Source organism: Ornithorhynchus anatinus, chromosome 3 (assembly GCF_004115215.2).
Source record: "Ornithorhynchus anatinus isolate Pmale09 chromosome 3, mOrnAna1.pri.v4, whole genome shotgun sequence".
NCBI lineage: Eukaryota > Metazoa > Chordata > Mammalia > Monotremata > Ornithorhynchidae > Ornithorhynchus > Ornithorhynchus anatinus.
The window spans coordinates 52,554,356-52,577,974 of record NC_041730.1 but is presented as its reverse complement, the minus strand read 5'-3'; the positions used below and the strand labels follow the sequence as shown (position 1 = coordinate 52,577,974).

General features: G+C 53.8%; 1 protein-coding gene across 9 annotated transcripts in view; it reads left to right on the top strand.

Annotated features, from left to right (window-relative positions):
- Positions 1-23,619, top strand: part of UNC13B (unc-13 homolog B) — a 203,398-nt gene that overhangs the window by 152,153 nt on the left and 27,626 nt on the right. For all 9 annotated transcript variants that reach the window (XM_029060735.2, XM_029060733.2, XM_029060732.2 and 6 more), the window contains 9 exons: positions 291-365; positions 2,369-2,588; positions 7,714-7,941; positions 8,707-8,848; positions 15,108-15,277; positions 15,987-16,102; positions 19,008-19,171; positions 21,535-21,685; positions 22,370-22,438. In XM_029060735.2, coding sequence (XP_028916568.1) covers positions 291-365; positions 2,369-2,588; positions 7,714-7,941; positions 8,707-8,848; positions 15,108-15,277; positions 15,987-16,102; positions 19,008-19,171; positions 21,535-21,685; positions 22,370-22,438 — 1,335 coding nt within the window. The remainder of the gene's footprint in view (positions 1-290; positions 366-2,368; positions 2,589-7,713; positions 7,942-8,706; positions 8,849-15,107; positions 15,278-15,986; positions 16,103-19,007; positions 19,172-21,534; positions 21,686-22,369; positions 22,439-23,619) is intronic.

The following is a 23,619-nucleotide window of genomic DNA, read 5'->3' as shown; positions in this document are numbered from 1 at the left end:
AGGGAGACCAGCGAGGAGGCTGTCGCAGTAAGGTAGACGTGATGTGACCCGAACTTGATCGGAGTGGCAGGTTTTTTGGGTGGAGAGGATGAGAGGAGGAGCCTCAATCGGTAACGTCAGAAGTGGTGAGAAGCCGGGCACCGCCTTTCCCCACGCCAGCTGGGGTTAGAGTAGTTTCGAAAATCCTGGCCTTCAACCTTCTGCCCTACCGTGACTGTCCCCTCCCGACAGTTTCCCCCGGACCCGCTTCCCCCTCCGTGCTAACGGAAATGTGCTTCTTCCCTGCCCAGTGCCTGGTCCAGTCGCGAAAGGCTGGCGTCACCTCTGCCATGGCTACGCGCACTTCTCTCAAGGACGAAGACCTGGTAAGCCGTATGTAATTAGCGTCTACTGTCTTCCGGTACCATGCCCGAGCATCTGGGCATTTGGTCTGGCGGGACGTGGCACGGACAGGAGTGGCCCCGGGGCCGTGGCCGGGAGATTTTGGTTTACACTCCTGAGGGGTGGCGAGGGGTTGGCGAGCTGAGGGCTGAGGCCTCTGGGGCCTGGCTCTGGGGTGTAACCGGAAGAGTAGGACTGCCCTAGAGGAGATCTGAGATGGGCCGGAGATAAGACAGACAGACAAGCCCTCACGTAAGTGCCCAGGGAAGAGCAGAGACGACTGTGGGCCGGCTTGGGTCTCGATATTGGGGTAGGGGGTGAGGAGAGAGAGAAGGGGGGTTCCTAGGAGGAAGATGTGTCCCTGGGAGGCATTTGACTCCACTGTGGCGGGCAGCCTGGGGTAAGAACTGGGGTTCCTGGGGTGAACTGTGGTTGTTCTTGGCCCGTGAGGGTGTGTTTATGTCCTTCAGTGGCCTGAACGCTACTGATTCATTCAGTAGTATTTATTGAGCACTTACTATGTGCAGAGCACTGTACTTGGAATGTACAATTCGGCAACAGATAGAGACAGTCCCTGCCCGTTGACCGGCTTACAGGCTGATCGGGGGAGACAGACAAAAACAATAGCAATAAATAGAATCAAGGGGATGTACATCTCATTAACAAAATATATAGGGTAATAAAAATATATACAAATGAGCAAAGTGCTGCGGGGAGGGGAAGGGAGAGGAAGAGGAGCAGAGGGAAAGGGGGAAAAGGGAGCTTAGCTGAGGGGAGGTGAAGGGGGGGGCAGAGAGGCAGCAGAGGGAGCAGAGGGAAAAGGGGAAGCTCAGTCTGGGAAGGCCTCTTGGAGGAGGTGAGCTCTCAGGGCTTTGAAGAGGGGAAGAGAATTAGTTTGGTGGAGGTGAGGAGGGAGGGCATTTCAGGACAGCGGGAGGTCGTGGCCCGGGGGTCGACGGCGGGATAGGCGAGAACGGGGGACGATGAGGAGGTGGGCGGCGGAGGAGCGGAGCGTGCTGGGTGGGCGGTAGAAAGAGAGAAGGGAGGAGAGGTAGGAGGGTGCAAGGGGATGGACAGCCTTGAAGCCTAAAGTGAGAAGTTTTTGTTGCGTGCGAAGGTCGATAGGCAACCCCTGGAGGTGTTTAAAAAGGGGAGTGACACGCCCAGAGCGTTTCTGCAGGAAGATGAGCCGGGCAGCGGAGTGAAGAATAGACTGGAGCGGGGAGAGGCAGGAGGAAGGGAGATCGGAGAGAAGGCTGACACGATAATCCAGCCGGGATATTGTGAGAGCCCGTACCAGTGAGATAGCCGTAAGGGTGGAGAGGAAGGGGCGGATCTTGGCGATATTATAAAGGTGAGACCGGCAGGCTTCGGTGACTGATTGGATGTGTGGGGTGAATAAGAGAGCCGAGTCAAGGATGACACCGAGGTTGCGGGCTTGAGGGACGGGAAGGATGGTCGTACCATCCACACTGATAGGGAAGTCAGGAAGAGGACAGGGCTCGGTAGGGAAGATGAGGAGCTCAGTTTTGGACACGTTGAGTTTGAGGTGGCAGACATCCAGGTGGAGACGTCCCGGAGGCAGGAGGAGATACGAGCCTGAAGGGAGGGGGAGAGGACAGGGGCGGAGATGTAGATCTGTGTGTCACCTGCATAGAGATGATAGTTGAAGCCTTGGGAGCGAATGAGTTCACCGAGGGAGGGAGTGTAGATAGAGAACGGAAGAGGGCCAAGAACTGACCCTTGAGGAACCCTACGGTTAGAGGATGAGAGGGGGAGGAGGAGCCCGCGAAGGAGACTGAGAATGACCGGCCAGAAAGATAAGAGGAGAACCGGGAGAGGACGGAGTCCGTGAAGCCAAGGTGAGATAAGTTGTGGAGGAGAAGGGGATGGTCTCTGTTGGTACCGGAACTGATGATCAGTACCGTCTGATGGATGGTACTGATGCCGGCGTGTGCGTGTGTGTATGTACCTGCTCATCTTTCAGAAATCCCACGTGTACAAGAAGACTCTACAAGCCCTGATCTACCCCATCTCCTGCACCACACCCCACAACTTCGAAGTGTGGACGGCCACCACCCCCACCTACTGCTACGAGTGCGAGGGACTCCTTTGGGGCATCGCCCGCCAAGGCATGCGCTGTTCCGAATGTGGCGTTAAGTGCCACGAGAAGTGCCAGGACCTGCTCAACGCCGACTGCCTCCAACGTGAGCGCCCGGCCTCCTGGGTCTAGATCTGCAGCGGGCAGGGGAAGGGGCAGACTGGGCCCAGGAGGGAGGGGAAGGGGCTAAGAGAGGGGGGGGCGTTTCTCTTCGTAGTCTGAGTAGATTCTCTTTAGTAATCGGCATCTCCACTTGTCTCCCGTTTTGGGCCCAGAGCCCTCCCTCGCCTCCCAGGCTGAGAGCCAGCTTTTCTTTTTCACCAAAGTGGCCTTTCTCAAGGTGGGGAAAAAATAGCTCTCCTCTTCCAAACCCTCTGGGGGTCCCCAGGAATCTTCCAGTGAGGAGAGTCGGTCTGCCCAGAGTCAACTGAGGGCCATTCGCGAACGAACAGCCGAGGTTTAGCAAATACTCCGGAGCGGCGTGTCTTTTAAATGAATGGGGAACCTTGGGGTCCTGTGGTCTCTCCTTCCTTCGACCCATCCTTCCTATTTTCTGAGCACGTACGCTATGCAGAGCACTGAACTAGGTGCTTGGGAAAGTCAAATGGAAGAAGACATGCCCACAGGGAGCTTCTAACCCAGCAGGAGAGACCAGCATGAAATAATTTACAGATAAAAGGGGAGGGCCGATCCGCGATTCGACGTGGAGGAAAACTCCACAGGTTTAGCAGCAGGATGAGAGAGGAATCAAGGCTCATGGCAGGGTTGTGAGCTTTGGAAGCAGGGGGCCGATTCTGGTGTCCGCTGGGACAGGTGAGTTAGAGGAGAGGCTGAAGAATACAGTTTTCCATCTTGAGCTCGAGGTCCCCGTGGGATGTCCAAATGGCGATGTTGTAGCGATCGCGTTTATTACAGTGTCTGCTTGTTCCAAGCACCGTACTGGGAGCTGGGAAAGAATAAAGAAGTGGGAAAGAGACAAGATTCCTGGCCCTCAGAGGGGCTCGGAGTCTACGGATAAAAGGGGTCAGGGGTATGAGAGGAGGGAGGAACGACTGGTGACAGACACAGAGGAGAAATCAATCAACCCTATTTATTGGGCCTTTACGGTGGGCAGAACCCCGTAACTAAGCGCTTGGGGGAGAGTACACTGTAACAGAGTTGGTAGGCACATTCCCTAACCGCTCTCAAAAACATCAAATTCTCAAGAGTCCACTTTTTGAGAAAAGAGCTTTTCAGTTGGCTGGGAATTCCCAAATGAGCAGCTGGGGGGCATTTGGGTTGTAGCTCAGCAGATTTTGAGCTGACTAAAGCCCCCAGTGGTGTGTATTCGTTCAGTGGTATTTCTTGAGCGCTTACTGTGGGCAGAACCCTGTACTAAGCACTTGGGAGAGTACCGTACAAAGCAAACAGTAACATTCCCCGCCCACAACGGGGTAGCAGTCTGATGGGAGACAGACATCAATACAAATAAGTAAAATAAAATTTGATTTTGTCGCTTAAGAAAGATAATCACGACAGGTTTGTCCCGCTTGGTTTCCATGTTAAGGAATGGCTCAAACCCTGCTTCTCCGAGTTTGAGAGAGCACCGCTCCCTGAGCCGGGGTATTTTTATCCCGATCCGAAGGTCTATTTTCAGTTCGGAGACTGACAATTCCCATCCGAGCTCTGTCGTCCTACCCAGCAGCTGTCCCCCGCCGCCCCGTGTTTGCTCATCCTCCTTTCCTCCTCCGAGCCGGGGAGGGGGCCGTGGTGCACGTTAGCAGTTTGGGAGTAGGCGGAGCCCCTGAATGCTCCTGGAGCTCGTCCCACCCTGGGACGACAGGGAACTTCTGCGCTGCCGTACCCTTGAGGCCCCTGGAGCTGTTCTTTGCCCTCAGCAGCTGCAAGGCCGGCCAAAATCACCTTGCTGCCATTTGGCCTGCTTGGTTCCCCTCTCCCCTACGCTGCCGAACGGCTGCAGGGTTCTCTGGGCTCCCTCCACTTCTTCCCTAAGAGGGGTCAGCTTCTACCCGCTCCGGACGGGAGACAGGTCCGGGGCCTTGTAGCTGTTCTCCCCCTTGGGCGCACTTTCCGCGCAGATGTGTGGGATCTTCCCTAGAGCATCCCTTCACTCTCTGCCTCTTGCTTCCTGGTCACTGAGCTTCCCTGTCGTGGAATTACAGTCACACAGTCCGTCCGTCTCCCTAAGGGAACAGTCTGGAGCAGTCACTAAACTGTACGTATATTCCAGGGACGATTTCCTTGCCCATGTGAGGAACTCCAGCTGTCAGGGCCTGGTTTGTCTGCACTGGTTAATTACCTGACCGCACCTTCAGGAGCGACGTGGCCTAATGGTCAGAGCACGGGCCTGGGAGTCAGAAGGCCCTGGGTTCTAATCCCTGCTCTGCCACTTGTCTGCTGTTTGGCCAAGGGCGAGTCGCTTCACTTCTCTGCACCTCAGTTACCTCATCTGTAAAATGGGGATTAAGACTGTGAGCCCCACGTGGGGCAGGACTGGGTCCAACCTGATTAACTTGTATCTACCCCAGCACTTGAAAAATACCCCCCCCAAAATTTTCAGATCCCAGAATGCCAATGTGACAGGGATCCGAAAGCAGTGCGTTTTATAATAATAATAATCATAGTAAAAATAATAATAATAATAATAACGATGATATTCGTTAAGCACTTACTCTGTGCCAAGCACCGTTCTAAGAGCCGGAGTAGTTACAAGGTAATCAGGTTGTCCCAAGTGGGGCTCGCAGCGTGGCTCAGTGGAAAGACCACGGGCTTGGGGGCCAGAGGTCATGTGTTCGAATCCCGGCTCTGCCACCTGTCAGCTGTGTGACTGTGGGCAAGTCACTTTACTTCTCTGTGCCTCAGTTCCCTCATCTGTAAAATGGGGATGAAGACTGTGAGAGCCTCATGTGGGACAACTTGATTACCCTGTATCTACCCCAGCGCTTAGAACAGTGCTCTGCACATAGTAAGTGCTTAACAAATACCAACATTATTATTATTATTACTATTATTATTATTATGAATCCCCATTTTACAGATGAGGGAACTGAGGCACAGAGAAGTGAAGTGGCTTGCCCAAGACAAGTGGCAGAGCCGGGATTAGAACCCACATCCTCTGACTCCCAAGCCCGGGCTCTTTCCACTAAGCCACGCTGCTCTTATCAGGATTCACCTAACCAGATTAAGGCTACGGGGACCGAGAAATCCAAAGCTTGGCCCTGCGAGATTCAGTGAGTCATTAGTGGCAGATTTAGGTCTCTGGCCTCCAGTCTGAGGAGGAAGGATTTCCCCCAGCAACTCTGCCAGATCGAACTACAGCGGGAACCCGAAATAGAGGCATGTGCGCTGGCAGAAAGCAGGGTTTGAAGCCACGTGGGAAACCTTGCCATCTGAGACTTTTAGATTTTAAATCCTGGAACCCCAAGATATTAATATTCCAGGGCTGGGGCAAGGTCATGCTCCCTGGTGTGCGTGTAGTTTCTTCAATGACCAAGTCTCGGTGCCCCTTCTGAAATCACAGAGTTGGCCAGGGCTGAGTGGGTTTCACGTGCACAAGGTGATAGGAAGGAAAAGAGAAGGGACACCCAGAATGTTGGCCTGAAAAGGCCGTTTTGGTGCAGGGAGTGAGTGTGTGTGTTTTACACTTGGAGATCACCCAGTTTCTTTTAGGACGTTTTCTTCCAGATGGTGACTGGCATTCATCAGGCTGCTTCTTAGAGACAGCCGAAGCTTTGGCAATTAGATTAGAGCAATTAAGAACCAGTTAACAATGGAGGGTTCATCTTGGGTCGAATGCCTGTACAGTTTAGTCCTGCCCTCAGTCGATGTTATTTACTGAGTCCTTCCTGTGCACTTGATTCCTGTAGTAAGTGCTTGGGAGAAGAAAATAGAGTTGGCAGTCACCAGCCCTGCCCACAAGGAGTTTACAGTTTAGCAGTTGAGAGGGACATTAAAATACATTACAGGTAGGGGAAATGGCAGAGTGGAAGGATTATAATAATAATTGTGGTATTTGTTAAGTGCTTACTGTGTGCCAGACACTGTATTAAGCGCTGGGGCGGGTAAAAGCAAATTGGGTTGGATACAGTCCCTGCCCCACGTCGGGGTCACGGTCTCAATCCCCAAGTTACAGATGAGGTAACTGAGGCACAGAGAAGTGAGTTGACTTGCCCGAGGTCACTCGGTAGACGAGCGGCAGAGCCGGGATAAGAACCCGCGGCCTTCCGACTCCCAGGCCTGTGCTCTTATCTGCTACGCCATGCTGCTTCCCTATCATAAGCGCTGTGGGGCAGGGGGCGTCTAGGGGGCGGCTCCACTTGTCGAGCCCCGCTGACGGGACGCGGCCCCCCCCCCCGGCCCAGAGGCCGGTAGAGTCCCCTTCCAGGGGGGCGGGGTGGGCTGGAGGTAACTCCGGTTTCCCGCCCTCCCCGAGGTGGGCCAGCCAGGAGCAGCTCCCACACCAAGGGCTGCCTTCCCCGAGGGGACGAGATTGGAAATTTCACTCCCCACTTGGGCACCGGCTCTGGAGCGGCCATGGCACGGGAGGAGGAGGGGGTGAGTGAGACGTACAACAGCAGGCCTGGTGTTTGGCCACTCTGGCACCCACCTCCTTTCTTCCCCAGCGAAGAGAACCATTTATTCATTCTATCGTATTTGTTTGAGCACTTACTGTATGCAAAACGTTTGGGAGAGTACAATATAACGACAAACAGACATATTGCTGCCCACAGCGAGCTCACGGTCCAGAGGCGGAGACAGACATTAATATAAATACATAAACAGATAAGTTAATTCCAGATACATACAGATATACCAGCAGTAAGTCTCTTCTTCCCTCCCTCCCTCCTTGTTTCTTTCTCCCTCCTTCTTCCTCTCTGTCTACTCTGACCTGACCCCCGCTCCTCTCCCTATTTTCCTTTCCTCTTTTCCTTCCCCCCACTTTTCATATTAAATAATAGGAGTGGGACACCAACTGTTTAAAACTTCCATTTTGTTGGACTTTTCTGCACCAAAAGGTTGCAGACCCCGGTAGCCGTGACCCTTAGTGAGTGACTGAGGAATCCCAACCTTCCTCTCTTCCCCTACCCCCGTCTTCACCACCAACGCACCCACGCACACTCTCATCAACCCCGGGGACAGCTAGGGAGGCATTTTCCTCAGCCCAGAAAGCTGATCATGGGCTCCGAAATGGGCTGACCGGGTCTGCCCCTCAAACTCCCTCCCACCCTCAGGAGCGGCAGAGAAGAGCTCTAAGCACGGGGCCGAGGACCGGACCCAGAACATCATCATGGCCATGAAGGATCGCATGAAGATCCGGGAGCGGAATAAGCCAGAGATCTTCGACGTGATCCGTGACGTATTCACCGTGGGCAAGGTGGCCCACGCCCAGCAGATGAAGACGGTGAAGCAGAGTGTGCTAGATGGTACCTCCAAATGGTCAGCAAAGATCACCATCACGGGTAAGAGGTAGGGCGGAGAGGATGGATGAGGGCATTCTTAAGGGTTTGGGGGCAGGACCAGATGGATGCTGAGTTCTCCGTTGCGGGTAAGGGGCTGAGGGGTGGAGCGGTGTCTCTTGAAAGCTAAATGAGAAAGTTAATTGAGCGGCATCGATGTCATTTCCCACCAATTCTGAGTATTTGATGGTCTTATGCCGTCGAGTCGTTTCCGACTCGTAGCGACGCTACGGACACATCTCTCCCAGAACGCCCCGTTCTCCATCTGCAGTCGTTCCGGTAGGGTATCTGTAGTTTTCTCGGTAAAAATCCGGAAGTGGTTTATCATTGCCGCCTTCCACGCGGTCAACTTGAGTCTCCGCCCTTGACTCTCTCCCATGCCGCTGTTGCCCAGCACGGGTGAGTTTTGACTGGTAGCAGATGGCCTTCCAAGCGCTAGCCAAGCTTGGAATGGAAAAGGTAGGCCTATGCTTGACTCTCCCTCCCGTAGCCGAGACTGGTAGAGTACTGGGAAGAGCAAAGGGAGCGAGTCAGGATGGTGCGGAATGGAGGGGGAGATGAGGAAAAGTGGGGTTTGGTTTGGGACTTCTTCCCATCCTTTCTGTTCTAGTCTCTGCTGCGCCAGGCTGACGCTGGGAACCACGTACTGCAATTAATCCTCACCTGTGTATCCCCCGCCCCCCCCCCCCCCCCGGCCCGCAGTGCTTAGTACAGTACCTTGCACCCCGGTGCTTAGAATTTCTACTTCTTCTATCTCTCTGCTTGCAGTGGTATGTGCTCAAGGCCTGCAGGCCAAAGACAAAACCGGCTCCAGCGACCCATACGTCACCGTCCAAGTCGGAAAAACCAAGAAAAGGACAAAGACCATTTTTGGAAACCTGAATCCAGTTTGGGAAGAGAAGTTTCATTTGTAAGTCTCCCGGGAATCAATTGGTAGGGAGGGGGTTCTTTTTGGGTTTTCTTATGGTATCTGTTAAGCGCTTACTATATGCCAGGCACTGTTCTAAGCGCTGGGGGAGATACAGAGTAATCAGTTTGGACACGGTCCCTGTCCCACGTGGGGCTCCCAGTCTTAATCCCCCTTTGACAGATGAGGGAACTGAGGCAGAGAGAAGTGAAGTGACTTGCCCAAGATCACCCAGCAGACAAGTGGCAGAGCCAGTACCCAGGTCCTCTGACTCCCAGGGTGTTGGGAAGCAGGAGAAGGAAAGGGAGGGGCGGAAGATAAGGGGAGAGGGATCATCAGGAAGATCTAAGCCAGTAAGCAATATTTTCCCAAGCACCTAAGTTCGTTTCCTTCTTTCACTCTTCACTGCTCACCTGGGTAATTTATGAATACCAGTGAATATTCAGTGATGTCTGTTGAGTGCCTAGCAGTAGCAATAGTACTTATTAAGTGCTTCTCGTATGCAGATCACTGTACCGAGAGCTGGGAAAGGATATACAAGTGAAAATTAGACACGGTCCCCGTCCCTTGAGGGGCTCGCTTTGTGGAAGCAAAATACAAGCTGGGAAAATAATAGAAGGTAGAGAATTAGATGTGCTCCCTGGTCTCCAGAGAGCTCACAGTCTAAGAATAGGCCCAGGAGGTGGGGAGGTTCGGGGATGGGCAGGTAAGGAAAGTTATAAATAATAAAAACCGAAGACCAACGTTAAAAAAAAAAATCCCCTTAGGTGTTGCTTCTGGTGGAAAATGCCAATCGGTTCTAAAAGGCTTTAGACAGATTCACAGGCGACGGATTCGTGGGTTATTAATGGGAAGGGGTAGAGAGGTGAGAAATCTCGAAAAGTTTTTAAAGATTCACGGTCAGTAATCCTACGATTGATTTATTAGTGGGAAAAGTGAGATGTATGTAAGAGAGTAAAGCCAGGGGTGCTAAGGCAGTTTGGTTCACGGTTGTAGACCGCAAGCTCGTTGTGGGCGGGGATCGTTTCTACCGACTCTCTTGTGTCCTACTCACCCGGGCGCTTAGTACAGTGCTCTGCATCCAGGAAGCGCTCGGTAAACACCACTGATGGTTAGGGGAAAACCTTCTAAGCACCCTTTGGGAATCCCTGCTGAAGGCAGAATTCTGGTTTGGAGGGACCCAAGGTGCCAGGAATGGAGCTGCAAACACAGAAATGGCTCTAAACTTGTACCGAAGCAGTGTGTTTGTTCAATCGGTGGAATTTATTGAGCACTCCCCGTGTACAGAGCCCTGAACTAAGCGCTTGGGAGAATACAATATAACAGACTCGGTAGACACATCTCCTGTCCACAGAGAACATCGTCTAGAAGGGGAGAGCGACGTTAAAATAAATTACAGGTAGGTATGTAAGTGTTGTGGGGCCGAGGGCTACGTAAATTCATGGATAGAGCACGGGCCTGGGAGTCAGAAGGTCATGAGTTCTAATTTTGGCTCCACCGCTTGTCTGCTGTGTGACCTCGGGCAAGCCACTTCACTTCTCTGCGCCTCAGTTCCCTCCTCTGTAAAATGGAGATGAAGACTGTGAGCCCGACGTGGGACAACCTGATGACCTTGTATCTACCCTAGTGCTTAGAACGGTGCTTGGCACATAATAAGCACTTACCCAATACCATTATTATTTTTATTACTAATATTATAAGTGCTAAAAGGGTACAGATCCAAGCGTGAGGTGACATGGAAGAGAGGAGAGGAGGGAGAAACAGCGTGCCTAGTGGACAGAGCACGGGCCTGGGAGTCCGAAGGACCCGGGTTCTAATCCCAGCTCTGCCACTTGTCAGCTATGTGACCTTGGGTAAGTCACTTCTCTGTGCCTCGGTTACCTCATCTGCACAATGGGAATTAAGACCGTGAGTCCCATATGGGACATGGACTGGGTCCAATCTTGTATCTATGTCAGTGCTGAGAACAGTGCCTGGCACACGGTAAGCATGCGTGGCACAGTGGAAAGGGCCCGGGCTTGGGAGTCAGAGGTCATGGGTTCGAATCCCGGGTCCGCCACTTGTCAGCTGTGTGACTGTGGGCAAGTCACTTCACTTCTCTGGGCCTCAGTTCCCTCATCTGTAAACTGGGAATTAACTGTGAGCCTCACGTGGCACAACTTGATTACCCTGTATCTACCTCAGCGCTTAGAACAGTGCCCTGCACATAGTAAGCGCTTAACAAATACCAGCATTATTATTTAGCAAATACCATAAAAATGGGCACAGGGGAATGAGGGCTTAGTTAGGGAAGGCCTCTTGGCGGAGATGTGATTCTAATAGGACTTTGAAGGTGGGTAGAGTAGATTGGCGTCAGCGAAGCGTGCAGACTAGGTTGTAGAAGGAAATCAGTGAAGAGAGGTGGCGGGGAGAGCCGCTCGAGTGCTTTAAAGGCGACGGTAAGGAATTTCTGCTTGGTATTGAGTGGATGGGCTATCAACAGCAATAATTATTATTGACGTAAAGGTCAAGGAGGGGGCTGATGCGGTAGTCAAGGTGGGGTACGATAAGTGCGTATATCAGTGTTGTGCCACTCTGAAGGGAAAGGAAACAGTGGATTTTTAGTGATGTTGTGAAAGTAGAACTGACAGGATTTGGTGACGGGTAATACGTGGGTTGAATAAGAAAAATGGGCTGAGGATGCTGCCATGGTCATGGGCTTGCGTAACAGGGATGATTAATTATTATTAATTAATAATAATAATTATGGTACTCGTTAAGTGCTCACTATGCGCCAAGCCCCGTTCTAAGCTTTGGGGCAGATACAAGTCCATCAGGTCGGACACAGTCCCTGCCGGGGCTCACACTCTTAATCCCCGTTTTGTACAGATGAAGTAACTATGGCACAGAGAAGTTAAATGACTTACCCAAGGTCACACAGCAGGTCTGTGGCGGAGCCGGGATTAGAACCCAGATCCTTCTGACTCCCTACCCTCCATCCACTAAGCCGCACTGGAGGTTCTCGAGGAGTGGATTAGTTGTGGACTGAGCGGCGGGTAGCAAAGCGCGATAAAGACTGGCAAGTGGAGAGACAGGAGACGTAAAGGTCAGAGAGGGGGCTGACGCGGTAGTCAAGGTGGGGTACGATAAGTGCGTATATCAGTGTTGTGCCACTCTGAAGGGAAAGGAAACAGTGGATTTTTAGTGATGTTGTGAAAGTAGAACTGACAGGATTTGGTGACGGGTAATATGTGGGTTGAATAAGAAAAATGAGTTGAGGACGCTGCCGTGGTCGTGGGCTTGTGAGACAGAGATGATACTGGTGGTTTTTTCTTTGGTTTTGTTCTTAAAGGTGTTGGTTAAGCGCTTACTATGTGCCGGGCACTGTTCTCACGTCTACAGTAATGGGAAAGACAGGCGAAGGGCAGGGTTGGGATGGGAGGATGAGGAGTTCTGTTTTGGACAAGACATGAGTTGTGCGCCCTGAACCCAGGCTTCCTCATCGCCTGGCCTGATCCTTCCCCATTGCACGGAGGTGCATTAATAATGATGTTGGTATTTGTTAAGCGCTTACTATATGCAGAGCACCGTTCTAAGCGCTGGGGGATATACAGGGTAATCAGGTTGTCCAACGTGAGGCTCACAGTTAATCCCCATTTTACAGATGAGGTGACTGAGGCACAGAGAAGTTCTGACTTGCCCACGGTCACACAGCTGACAAGTGGCAGAGCCGGGAGTCGAACCCATGACCTCTGACTCAGAAGCCCAGGCTCTTTCCACTCAGCCACGCTCCTTCATTCCGCTGCATTCCGCTTCCTGCTCGCGCCGCCACTTCTGCTCGTGTGGGATCTGCTGGCTTCTCCCTCGTACCGTGTATTGCCGTTGCCGGAAACCCAATTATCTATACAAGCTCTTCCTTGGAGCTTAATCTTCACAGGTGGCAAGGCTTTCAGGTGACAGGGAAGAAGCGTTTCGGCAGAAATCGAAGGCGCTGTTACTGTTGAGCAGAAAACAACCGCAGCTCCACTTGAAACTTCTGCTCCTGGGAGCGAGGAGGGGAAGGCTGAGATTTGAAATGAAAGCAGCACAAGCCCGCGGCCGGTCCCCCGTCCCTGGACCTCTGGGTTCTGCCGCAAGGGGAATGGGGCACACCTCCCTGACCCGCACAATCGGGGCCTAGGAGGATGAGGAAATGGCGGGAGGAGGCCATCTCCACTTTTCGAATGGTGGGATGTAAGGTGTGACTGTGGCGGAGAATGTTGGACTGAGCTGCGCGGAGCCCGAAACTCTGCCCCTCTGTCAACCAGCCCATCCTTAATATCGCTTTTGTGCTTACCGTGTCCGGAGCACTCTACCAAAGCAGTTGGGAACAAATGGGAGATGCCTCCAGCGAGCTTGCATTCTAGTGGGGCAGACCGCCCGAAAAGCAAGTTACAGGTAGGAGGAAGGAATTGGTTATGAAAGACGGGTACATTTCTCCCGGAGAAGTGATTTCAGGTGGCTTTGAGCTGCGGACTGTCGTATCCTGCTGTAGCTCAGCACCCGCTTCTGCAACTCTTCTATTGCTTTCTCGGTTGCCATCCGACTTTTCCAAACCTTTCACACCCTCCGAAAGCCCCCCAGCCGCTTCACCACCTCTCTCCTAACCCCGACGACCTCACTTCTATTGAAGAAATTGAAATACAGATACCCCCCTTTCCCCACCGCCCTGTCCCTCTCTAATCTGACAGACCCCAGCTCTCCCCTTCACCTTCAAAATCCTCCTAGAATTCCACCTCGTCCAATAAGCCTTCCCAATAAGCCTTCCCCGATTAAACCCCGATGCCCCAAGTCGCATCAACCCATCGACCCCAATTGTGCTTCCCAAGTGTTTAGTACAGTGCTCCGCCCACAGTAAGCGCTCAATAAATGCGATTGAATGAATGAATGCGCCACCTCTAAATGAAATGCATGTAGACTCTTCCTCGGCACTTACGAATATATAAATAATCGGTTACCCATTCAATTTATTCCAATTTTCCTGTTTGTGAGTATTTTTATGTCTGCCTCCCATATTAAAAGGGAAACTCCTTGTGGGCTAGGAACAGGTCTCCAAACAATATAAGGCAGTACCCAACTCAATATAAAGACCTTTAGTACTTTCGACTACTAGGGAGTAGAGAGTGGGGTTGAGGGTGAAAGGTGGGGTACGAGGCAGAGGTGAGACAGACGAGAATGAAGCCCAGTGAGAAGGTTGGTCGAAGAGGGGTGCCGAAAGGGAGTTAGGAGGTGGCGAGAGGAGGGAGTGAGCAATCCCCCTTTTAGATCGTGAGCCCATCATTGGGCAGGGATCGTCTCTATCTGTTGCTGAATTGTACATTCCAAGCGCTTAAGACAGTGCTCTGCACACAGTAAGCGCTCAATAAATGGTATTTGTTAAGCATTTTACTTTGTGCCACACACTGTTCAGATCGCTGGGGTAGAGAGAAGGTAATCAGGTTGGACACAGTCCCCGTTCCACTTGGGGCTCACAGCCTTAATTCCCATTTTACTGGTGAGATAACCGAGGCACAGTGAAGTTAAGCGACTTGGCCAAGGTCACACAGCAGAGAGGTAGCAGAATCGAGTTTAGAACCCACGTCTCCCAAGCCAGTGCTCTCGCCACTAGGCTATTCGGCTTCTCAGGCCACGCCGCTTCTCACTTACAGATGCCACAGTTATTATTATTATTATTATTATTTTTATTAATGAGAGCCTCTTCTGAGAAATGAGGTTCTCTGTTCCCTGTGCACGTTGCCAAGCCATCTCAGAGTGTGTAGGAGCAGCCTTTTGGTGAGGGATTACCCATGCTAGCCCAATTCACGTCATCCTCTGGCTACTACACCAACAGCACATATATCCACATATACCTCATTGTCATGCCTTATCCTTTCCCCAACCGTAGCAGCGCACTGCAGAGTGCTCTGAGCTGGTGGCTCTGAAGCCTCGGGTGAGAAAGTTGGCCATTTTAGCTGCCCTCTTCCTGAGCATCCCATTGCAACCCTGCTGGCTTCTGAGTTCCCTGCCAGGGGAGGGAGGAAAAGCAGGCCCCAGGAATGACGGGCTCCGCTGTCTAGTACGGGTTGGGGAGTTAGGGATCTTCCGGTGCTTCTGCCCTCCCTCTCTCCTCTTCCCTCTGGGTCGAGTTGTGGGAGATGGGCTGGGACTGCAAGCTCCGCCCTCTCTGGGTCCGGCCGTCCTTCCAGGGAGCGAGGTATCCAATCTGCCCCCTTGTCCGTTTCCCTCCCGTCCCGCCCATTGCCAGCGAGTGCCATAACTCCTCCGACCGGATCAAGGTGCGGGTCTGGGACGAGGACGACGACATCAAGTCGCGGGTGAAGCAGAGGCTGAAGCGCGAGTCGGACGACTTCCTGGGGCAGACCATCATCGAGGTGCGGACGCTGAGCGGGGAGATGGACGTCTGGTACAATCTTGGTGAGGCTGCTTCCCCCGGCCCTTCTCTGCCAAGCCGCCCCAGAGGGCGGAGATAGGGAAGCACCTGGGGGTTGGCTCGTGCGGGGGCTTCGCCACGGGGCCTCCCTTCAGGATTTGGGCCCCCGCAGCATGATACCCACCTAGGCCTGCTTCTTTCCATATTGGGGGATGGAGAGTTAGGCCATTTGCCCCCCCCCCCCCCCAGTGACCCAGCATAGACAGTCTGGGATCAGTGGGACAGAATGGTGGCAAGATGGTCTGGAGGGGCTCTCCCTAGGCAGTGACCGAGTGAGTGGCTGGGGTCCGAGGTAGGAGGGTGACAGGTTGGCCCTTGGAAAAGCCTTGCGCACCATCCTTCCAAACCGAGGGGGCGCTTGCTCGGCCAGGGGCCGGGCGGAGGGGTAAATCCTAGAACAGGAGAGCCCTCGGGCTGGGAGCGGCCCGGGAAGTTGCCCTGTGGCTTGTGGATGGCACCAGCCCGAGTCAGGAGACCTTCCCTGTCTGGGGCTGCTTGGCTTAAGGCTGCCCGGGGGGTTTGGCTCCGATGCAGTGGGGGGTTTTGAGGCAGCCGGAGTTTGGGGTTTGTTTCTGTTTCCCTATTCGACTGATTTGCTTAGGGGCCCCTTCCCACAACAGCTTGCTGCTTAGTTTGTTGGTTAATACCCTTCCTAGGAACAAGTAGCTCTGTAAAGCACTTCTCTCCCCCCAGAGAAGAGAACAGATAAATCGGCTGTCTCGGGAGCCATCCGGTTGCAGATCAGCGTGGAGATCAAGGGGGAGGAGAAGGTGGCACCGTATCACGTCCAGTACACCTGCCTTCATGAGGTCAGTCGGTCACCCTACATGCTCCCCTCCTTCTTTCTGCATAGGGGCAGCCAGCCCAGATGAGCAGCCAGGGCCAGAAAGGTTCTCCCCCAACGGGTCAGGGTCCATGTCATTCATTCAGTCGTATTTATTGAGCTCCTACTTTGTGCGGAGCGTTTACTGAGCGTTTGGGAGAGTACGAAACAACAATAAACAGACTCACGCCCTGCCCACAACGAGCTTACAGACTAGAGCGGAGACAGACATTAATAGGGTCATGGATTCTAATCCCGGCTCTACCACTTGTCAGCTCTGTGACTTTGGGACAGTCACTTCTCTGTGCCTCGGTTGCCTCATCTGTAAAATGTGAACCTCATGTGGGACAACCCGATTATCTTGTATCCCCACCCCCAGCGCTTAGAAGAGTGCTTGGCACATAGTAAGCTCGTAACAAATACCATCATCGTTATTATTGTTATTATTATTAATAATGTAAATAAATGACAGATATGTACATAAGTGCTGTGGGGCTGGGAGGAAGAGCAAAGGGACCAAGTCAGGGAGACGCAGAAGGGAGTGGGAGAAGAGGGAAGCGGGGGGGCTTAGGGAAGCCCTCTTGGAGGAGATGTGCCATCAATAAGGCTTTGAAGAGGGGGAGAGTAATTGTCTGTCGTATTTGAGGAGGGAAGGCATTCCAGGCCAGAGGCAGGATGTGGGCAAGGGATAGATGGCCAGGTAGGTGAGATCGAAGCACGGTGAGAAGGTTAGCAACAGGAGTGAAGAGAGCGGGCTGGGTGGTGGTAAGAGAGTAGCAAGGTGAAGTGGGAGGGGGTAAGACGATTGAGTGCTTTAAAGCCAATCGTGAAGGAGTTTTTGTGTGACGCAGGGGTGGATGGGCAACCGCTGGAGTTTTTTGAGGAGTGGGGTGACATGTCCCGAACATGTCATGTAGGAAAATGATCCGGGCAGCAGAGTAAAGTGCGGACTAGAGTGGGGAGGGGCAGGAGGCAGGGAGGTCAAAGAGGAGGCTGATGCGGTAATCCAGGCTGAATAAAATGAGTGATTGTATTAACACGGTAGCAGTTTGGAGAGGAAAGAGTGGATTTTAGCGATGATGTGAAGGTGGGACTGACAGCATTTAGTGATGGACTGAATATGTGGGTTGAATGAGAAAGAGGAGTCAAGGATAACGCCGAGGGTATGGGCTTGTGAGGCAGGAAGGATGGTGGTGCCGTGTACAGTGATGGGAAAGTCAAGGGGAGGACAGGGTTTGGATGGGAAGATGAGTTCTGTTGTGGACATTTTACGTTTGAGATGGCAGAAGGACATCCAAGTAGAGATATCTTGAAGGCAAGAGGAGTTGCAAGACCAGCGAGAGGGAGAGAGATCAGGGCTGGAGATGTAGATTTGGGTATCATCCGCATAGAGGTGGTAGTTGAAGCCATGGGAGTGAATGAGTTCTCCAAGAGAGTGGGTGTTGATGGAGGGTAAAAGGGGACTCAGAACTGAACCTTAAAGGACACCCACAGTCAGGGGGTGGGAGGCAGAGGAGGAGCCCGTGGAGGAGACTGAGAATTAACAGTCAGAGAGATAAGAGGAGAACCAGGAGGGGACAGAGTCAGTGAAGCCAAGGTTGGATAATGTTTCCAGGAGAAGGGAGTGGTCTACAGTGTCAAAAGCAGCTGAGAGGTTGAGGGTTAGGATGGAGTAGAGGTCATTGGACTTGGCGAGAAGGAGATCATTTTTGACCTTTGAGAGAGTGGTTTCTGTGGAATGAAGGGGACAGAAACCGGTTTGGAGAGACTGGGAGGAGAGGAATTTGAGACAGCGAGTGTAGACAACTCGCTCATAGAGTTTGGAGAGGAATGGTAGGAGGGAGATGGGTTGATAACTGGAGGGAACTGTGGGGTCAAGGGAGGGGTTTTTTAGAATAGGGACGACATGGGCATGTTTGAAAGTGGTGGGGAAGAAGCCACTGAAGAGCCAACAGTTGAAGATGGCTGTTAGGGAGGCAAGAAGGGCGAGGGCAGATGTTTTAATGAGACGCAGAGGAATGGGGTCGGATGAGTACGTGGAGAGAGTGGCTTTTGAGAGGAGGCAGGAGATCTCCTTTAGAGATACTGGCAAGGATAGGAGAGTTGAAGAGGGGGCCAGAAGAGAGAGGGCTGAGGAGAAGCTGGGGCAATTTGGGGGCGCCCACACCTGATAGTGTCAATTTTCTCAATAAAGTAGGTGGCCACCTCACTGGGGGGCAAGGGATGGGGGAGCGGGGATACGGGGCGCCTAGGGAAGGGGTTAAGTGTCTGGAACAACTGGTGAGGGCAGTGGGCATGGGTGTCAAGGGGGCAGAAATAATTTTGCCAGGCAGAAGAGAGGACAGAGTTAAAGCATGCCAGGATAAACTTGAACTGGACCAAGTCGACCCGACAGTTAGATTTCCACCAGCAGTTCTCTGTGGCTTGAGCACAAGAGAAGGAGGGGGACCGTGCAGGTGATCCGGGGCTGCGGGTTAGCGGTACAGGATCGACGAAGGGGAAGGGGAGCAAGTGAGTTGAGTTCTACGGAGAGAGTGGTGTTGAGAGCATCTGTTTGGTCATCAGGGGAGGGTAGTTTGGGTATAGATCCTAAGTGGGGCATGAGGTCCACGCCCTGTTTCTGCCTCTTTGCCATCCTGATGGGGCAGGGGCCTTGGGCCCTGGGGTAGGGAGATTGGGAGTTCTCAGTTTTCTGGCTTTAATTCTCTGATGCTTTGGGAGAGCCACGAGGAGCACGTTCCCGAGACGGCGAGAAGCCGGCCTCGGGAAAGCAGAGAAGTGGAGTCAGCACTGACCACTGGTGGCTGGTGTCTTTGGAGACAACTCAGTGGGGATCAGTGGGGCTGACGCGTAGAGGCAGCCGTCTTAACGTCCTTTCTCACCTCCCTCAGAACCTCTTCCACCACCTCACGGACATCCAGGGCAACGGCGGGGTCAAGATTCCGGAGGCCAAAGGAGATGACGCGTGGAAAGTGTATTTTGATGAAACGGCCCAGGAGATCGTCGATGAGTTTGCCATGCGCTACGGCATCGAGTCCATCTACCAGGCCATGACGTGAGTCCCCCTCCTCCCTCACTCGGACCCTAGACCACAGAAATTCACTTTCCCTCAGAGGAGATCAGATTTCATCATTAAAAGTGTTTTCCCATTATGAGAAAACCACAGTCTAAGCATTTCCAGTCTTTCCCAGCCTTCTCCCCCTGGTCCATAGGAGTCCACCACGAGGAGAGGCCTGGGACAGAGGGTTTGGGAGTGTGGGGTTGTGTCTCTGGCCTGGGGCTAGGCTTGCAGCTCTGTCAGGGCATTCCCCTCTTCTGCCTTCCCATTTCTCACTCCCTCTAGTCTCTAACAATAATAATAATTATTATTATTATTATGGTGTTTACTATGTCCTTACACTGTTCTAAGCACTGGGGTAGATACAAGTTAATCAGGTTGGACACAGTCCTTGTCCCGCATGGGGCTCACGCTCTTAGTGCCCATTGTACAGACGAGGTAACGGAGGCCCAGAGAAGTGAAGTGACTTGCCCCGGGCCACACAGCAGACACGTGGCAGAGCTGGGATTAGAACCCGGGTCCTTCTGACTCCCAGGCCCATTCTCTATCCACCAAGCCACACTGCTTCTCCTCGTTCCCAGCTGGTGCTCTGCCGCCCCGACTGTCCAGATGCTGTTCTGGGCATCGGAGTGGGGCCGGGAAGGAGGGCTGTGGCTCCAGACGGGTGCTCCTGCCAGGGCAGCCGGGGTCCGGCACCTGAGCTCAGGTGCCGTGTGGAGAAAGAGGAACAGGCTGTCAGCCACACTCGGCCACGGTACTTCTGAGGCCCAGAGGGCAGGCCCCCAGCCCTAACGGCTTGTGGGGAGAGATCACCATCCCTGGGGCCCAGAGACGTAGAGGATTCCCACCACCGTCTCCCCGAGGGGCCTTCTTCCCCTTCTAATGGGAGGGATTAAATGCGCAGACGCAAACGGGCTGGACGGACTCAGCCTAGAGCAGGAGAGGAAGGCAACGGAAGCCAAACGCCCCCGACCACGGACCAAAGATTGGCTCCTTTCCAGAGAGGGAGTTTGTGTTCCAGAAGAAAGAGAATCCCAGGGCTTCTTGCTCTTCAAAGGCCCCGTCGAAAGCCAGACTTCCTCGGGGGTGGGCTTGGTGAGGAATATCATTTGAGCACTTACTTGGCACGGAGCCCTGGGAGGAGTATGAGTTAGGGGATGGCACCAAGGATGGTGGGAGGAGAGATGAATGGTCCGCCATCAACTCTGAGCTGGTCACGAGGCCAGAATCCAGCAAGGTGGGCAGCAGGCCTTGGAGGCCGGGGCCTTCCCAGACCGGGAGAGCCAATTCCACGTTGACATCTGCTTCAGCTCCCTCTCTGCACTTCCCTCCCTCCTTTCTTCCCTCCCTCCCTTCCTCCCCACTCCTCCTGGCCTGACACCTTAGCCTGGCCGGAGGGCTGCTGCTTAACAGGGTTAAGTCTGGCAAAAAAGAGCTGCCCAAGGTTCTACACCACGCTAGAAAACAGCTCCTGAGGGTGGGCATCTGGGGGGACGGCAGAGTTTAGGGCGGTCAGGTAGAGAGCCCAATCCCGGCCAGGACCTGGCAGCTCAGAGAACCTGGCAGAGTGATGGGTATCGGCTTCGCCGGTGAACCTGGACTCTGTGGGGAGCCGTTCCAGACTGCCGAGCTGCCGGCCAAGCCGTCAGTTAGTCGGTCGTATTTATTGAGCGCTTACTGTGTGCAGAGCACTGTACCGAGCACTCGGGAGAGTACGACAGAACAATAAACAGACACATTCCCTGCCCACAACAAGCTTCGGGTCTAGGGGGGAGACCGACGTAAATGTGATAAGTAAATTACAGATATGTACGTAAACGCTGTGGGGCTGTGGATGGGAGGGTTGAATAAAGGGAGCAAGTCAGTGCGATGCAGAAGGGAGTCGGAGAAGAGGAAAGGAGGACTTAGTCAGGGAGACTTAGTCTTGGAGGAGATGTGCCTTCAATAAGGCTTTTAAGGAAGCAGCGTGGCTCAGTGGAGAGAGCCCGGGCTTGGGAGTCACAGATCGTGGATTCTAACCCCGGCTCCGCCCCTTGTCAGCTGTGTGACTTTGGGCAAGTCACTTCACTTCTCTGGGCCTCAGTGACCTCATCTGGAAAATGGGGATTAAGACTGTGAGCCCCACGAGGGACAACCTGATCACCTTGTATCCCCCCCAGCGCTTAGAACCATGCATGGCACATAATAAGTGCTTAACAAATGCCATCGTTATTATCATTATTATTACTATTATTATTCTTAAGGAAGTCGGGGGAGTAATCGTCGGAGATGAGGAGGGAGGGCGAGTAGACGCCCGGGATCGTGTGTGGTGGTGTGTAACCTGTGCTCCGTGGGTGACTGAGTCCCCTGTGTTGGTCTAGGCATTTTGCGTGTCTCTCCTCCAAGTACATGTGTCCCGGGGTGCCGGCTGTGATGAGCACCCTGCTGGCCAACATCAATGCCTACTATGCCCACACTACCGCCTCCACCAACGTCTCTGCCTCCGACCGCTTTGCCGCCTCCAACTTTGGTGTGAGTCTGTTGCGTTGCCCGCTCCCCGTTGCCCGCCCTCTCTCCCGGGATCCAGCGGCCGGGTCGGCGCGGGCCGACGACGGCCAATCGCTGCCGCTTCTTGGGCTTTCCGCCCCCGCCAGGAGGTGAAGCAGGGAAGAAGCGGTCCCTGGGGAGAACTGTCCCGTGGGGCCCCGCGGGGAGTTTGCGGGACCCAGGGTCCCAGGCCGTCAGGCTGACCGTTCCTCCCCGCCCCTCCGCTCTGCTGGAGCTAGAAGGAGCCATTAGGGACCCGCCGGGGTCTTTTGGGTCTGAATGGTGAACTTGCCGGTGACCGTAACGTGAATCTGTTTCCGTAATCAGAGGAAAGAGGCAGGGTGCCCCAGTTTGGGGAGAAGGGCGGGTTCCGTTCCCAGTTCCATTTGGACGGGCCGGGAAGGCCGTTCCGTCTCAGGACCTCCGTTTCCTCCTTTGAAACGGAGCCTACGGCAGCGACGTCCGGCTGCAGAGACCTGGGAATGTCGGTTCGTCCTGGCACCGGAAAGCCGATCTAGCTCGGGCCCCCCCGGTGCAGTAGGTTTCCCCAGCCGGAGGTGCCAATCCCCTAACCTGGGCCCCGGGTCGGCAGACCGAGTGCAGGGTTGGGCAGGGAGGGGGGGTGGTCCTGCGGGTCGGTCCTGCCATTTCCCTGTTTGGACCCAACAGAAGGAGAGATTTGTGAAACTGCTGGACCAGCTGCACAACTCCTTACGCATTGACCTCTCCATGTACCGGGTGAGTACCGTTACCGGCGGACGGATGGGCCGGGTGCAGGGGCGTTCTGGTTCTGGGGCCGAGGACGGAAGCCCGAAGCAGGGCAGGACAGGGATAGAACTGGGGCCGGGGCAGGAGGGCTGGCTTCTGAAAGTTATCCCCGTGGGAGGTGGTGTGGACTAGGAGAGTGCCAGGAGGAGAGGAGCAGCTGCTGGAGAAGAAGTCTTTTCCAAGAATAGCGTGTTTGCGGTTGAATTTGTGCGTGCGCCTGGGATCCCCAGGGCATCTCCGTGACCCCAGGCGTGGGGCTCCGGCTACTTCTGCTTCAGGTTTCCGTGGGACCCCCGCGGGGGGTTGGGGAGAGAAGGAAAGAGTAAGGCACGTGGTGATGGGAATGACTTCAGCCTGACTGGCCCGGGGCCAGTTGTCGCCCGTCCCCCAGCAGTGCTGGCGAGGAGGCGCGTGGGCCGGGATCAGCACCAGTGTGCCGGGTGATTGGACTTGGGGCTAAAGGCCTCGGCCTTAGCAGTGAAACTGAGGGGGAATGTCACACCCCCTTCCACCCAGGTCCCCTGGAGTGACTGGCCGGAGCATCGAGAGCCATGATAGTAATGATCATGGTATTTGTTAAGCGCTTTCAAAGTGCCGGGCACCGTTCTAAGTGCTGGGGTGAGTACGAGCAAATCGGGTTGTCCCACATCACAGTCTTAATCCCCATGTTACCGATGGGGTAACTGAGGCACAGAGAAGTTAATGATGAATTGCCTGAAGTCCCACAGCTGACAGATGGCGGAGCCAGGATTAGAGCCCACCACCTCTGACTCCCAAGCCCGGGCTCTTTCCACGGAGCCACACGCTTGCCCAAGGCCACAGAGCAGACAAGTAGTGGAGTTGGAATTAGAACCCGTGACCTTCCGACTCCCAGGCCCAGTCTCTATCCACTACGCCATGCTGCTTCTCCATCATGATTGGACATGTTGGGGCCTGGGGAGGGACCCCTCCTCAGGCGGGTTTATAGAGCATCTGCTATGTGCAGAGAGCACTGTAGAAAATGCCGATTGTGGCCAACCGCGGGCAGGCCAGCAGCTGAGGGCACCCCCTGCTCAGGTGAGGATCTGCCAACCTGGGGCTCCGAAGAGCTGAAATGTTTAGTAAAGGCATGTTCTCCAAACGGGACCCAGCCCTGCCCAGGTTCCTCGGTG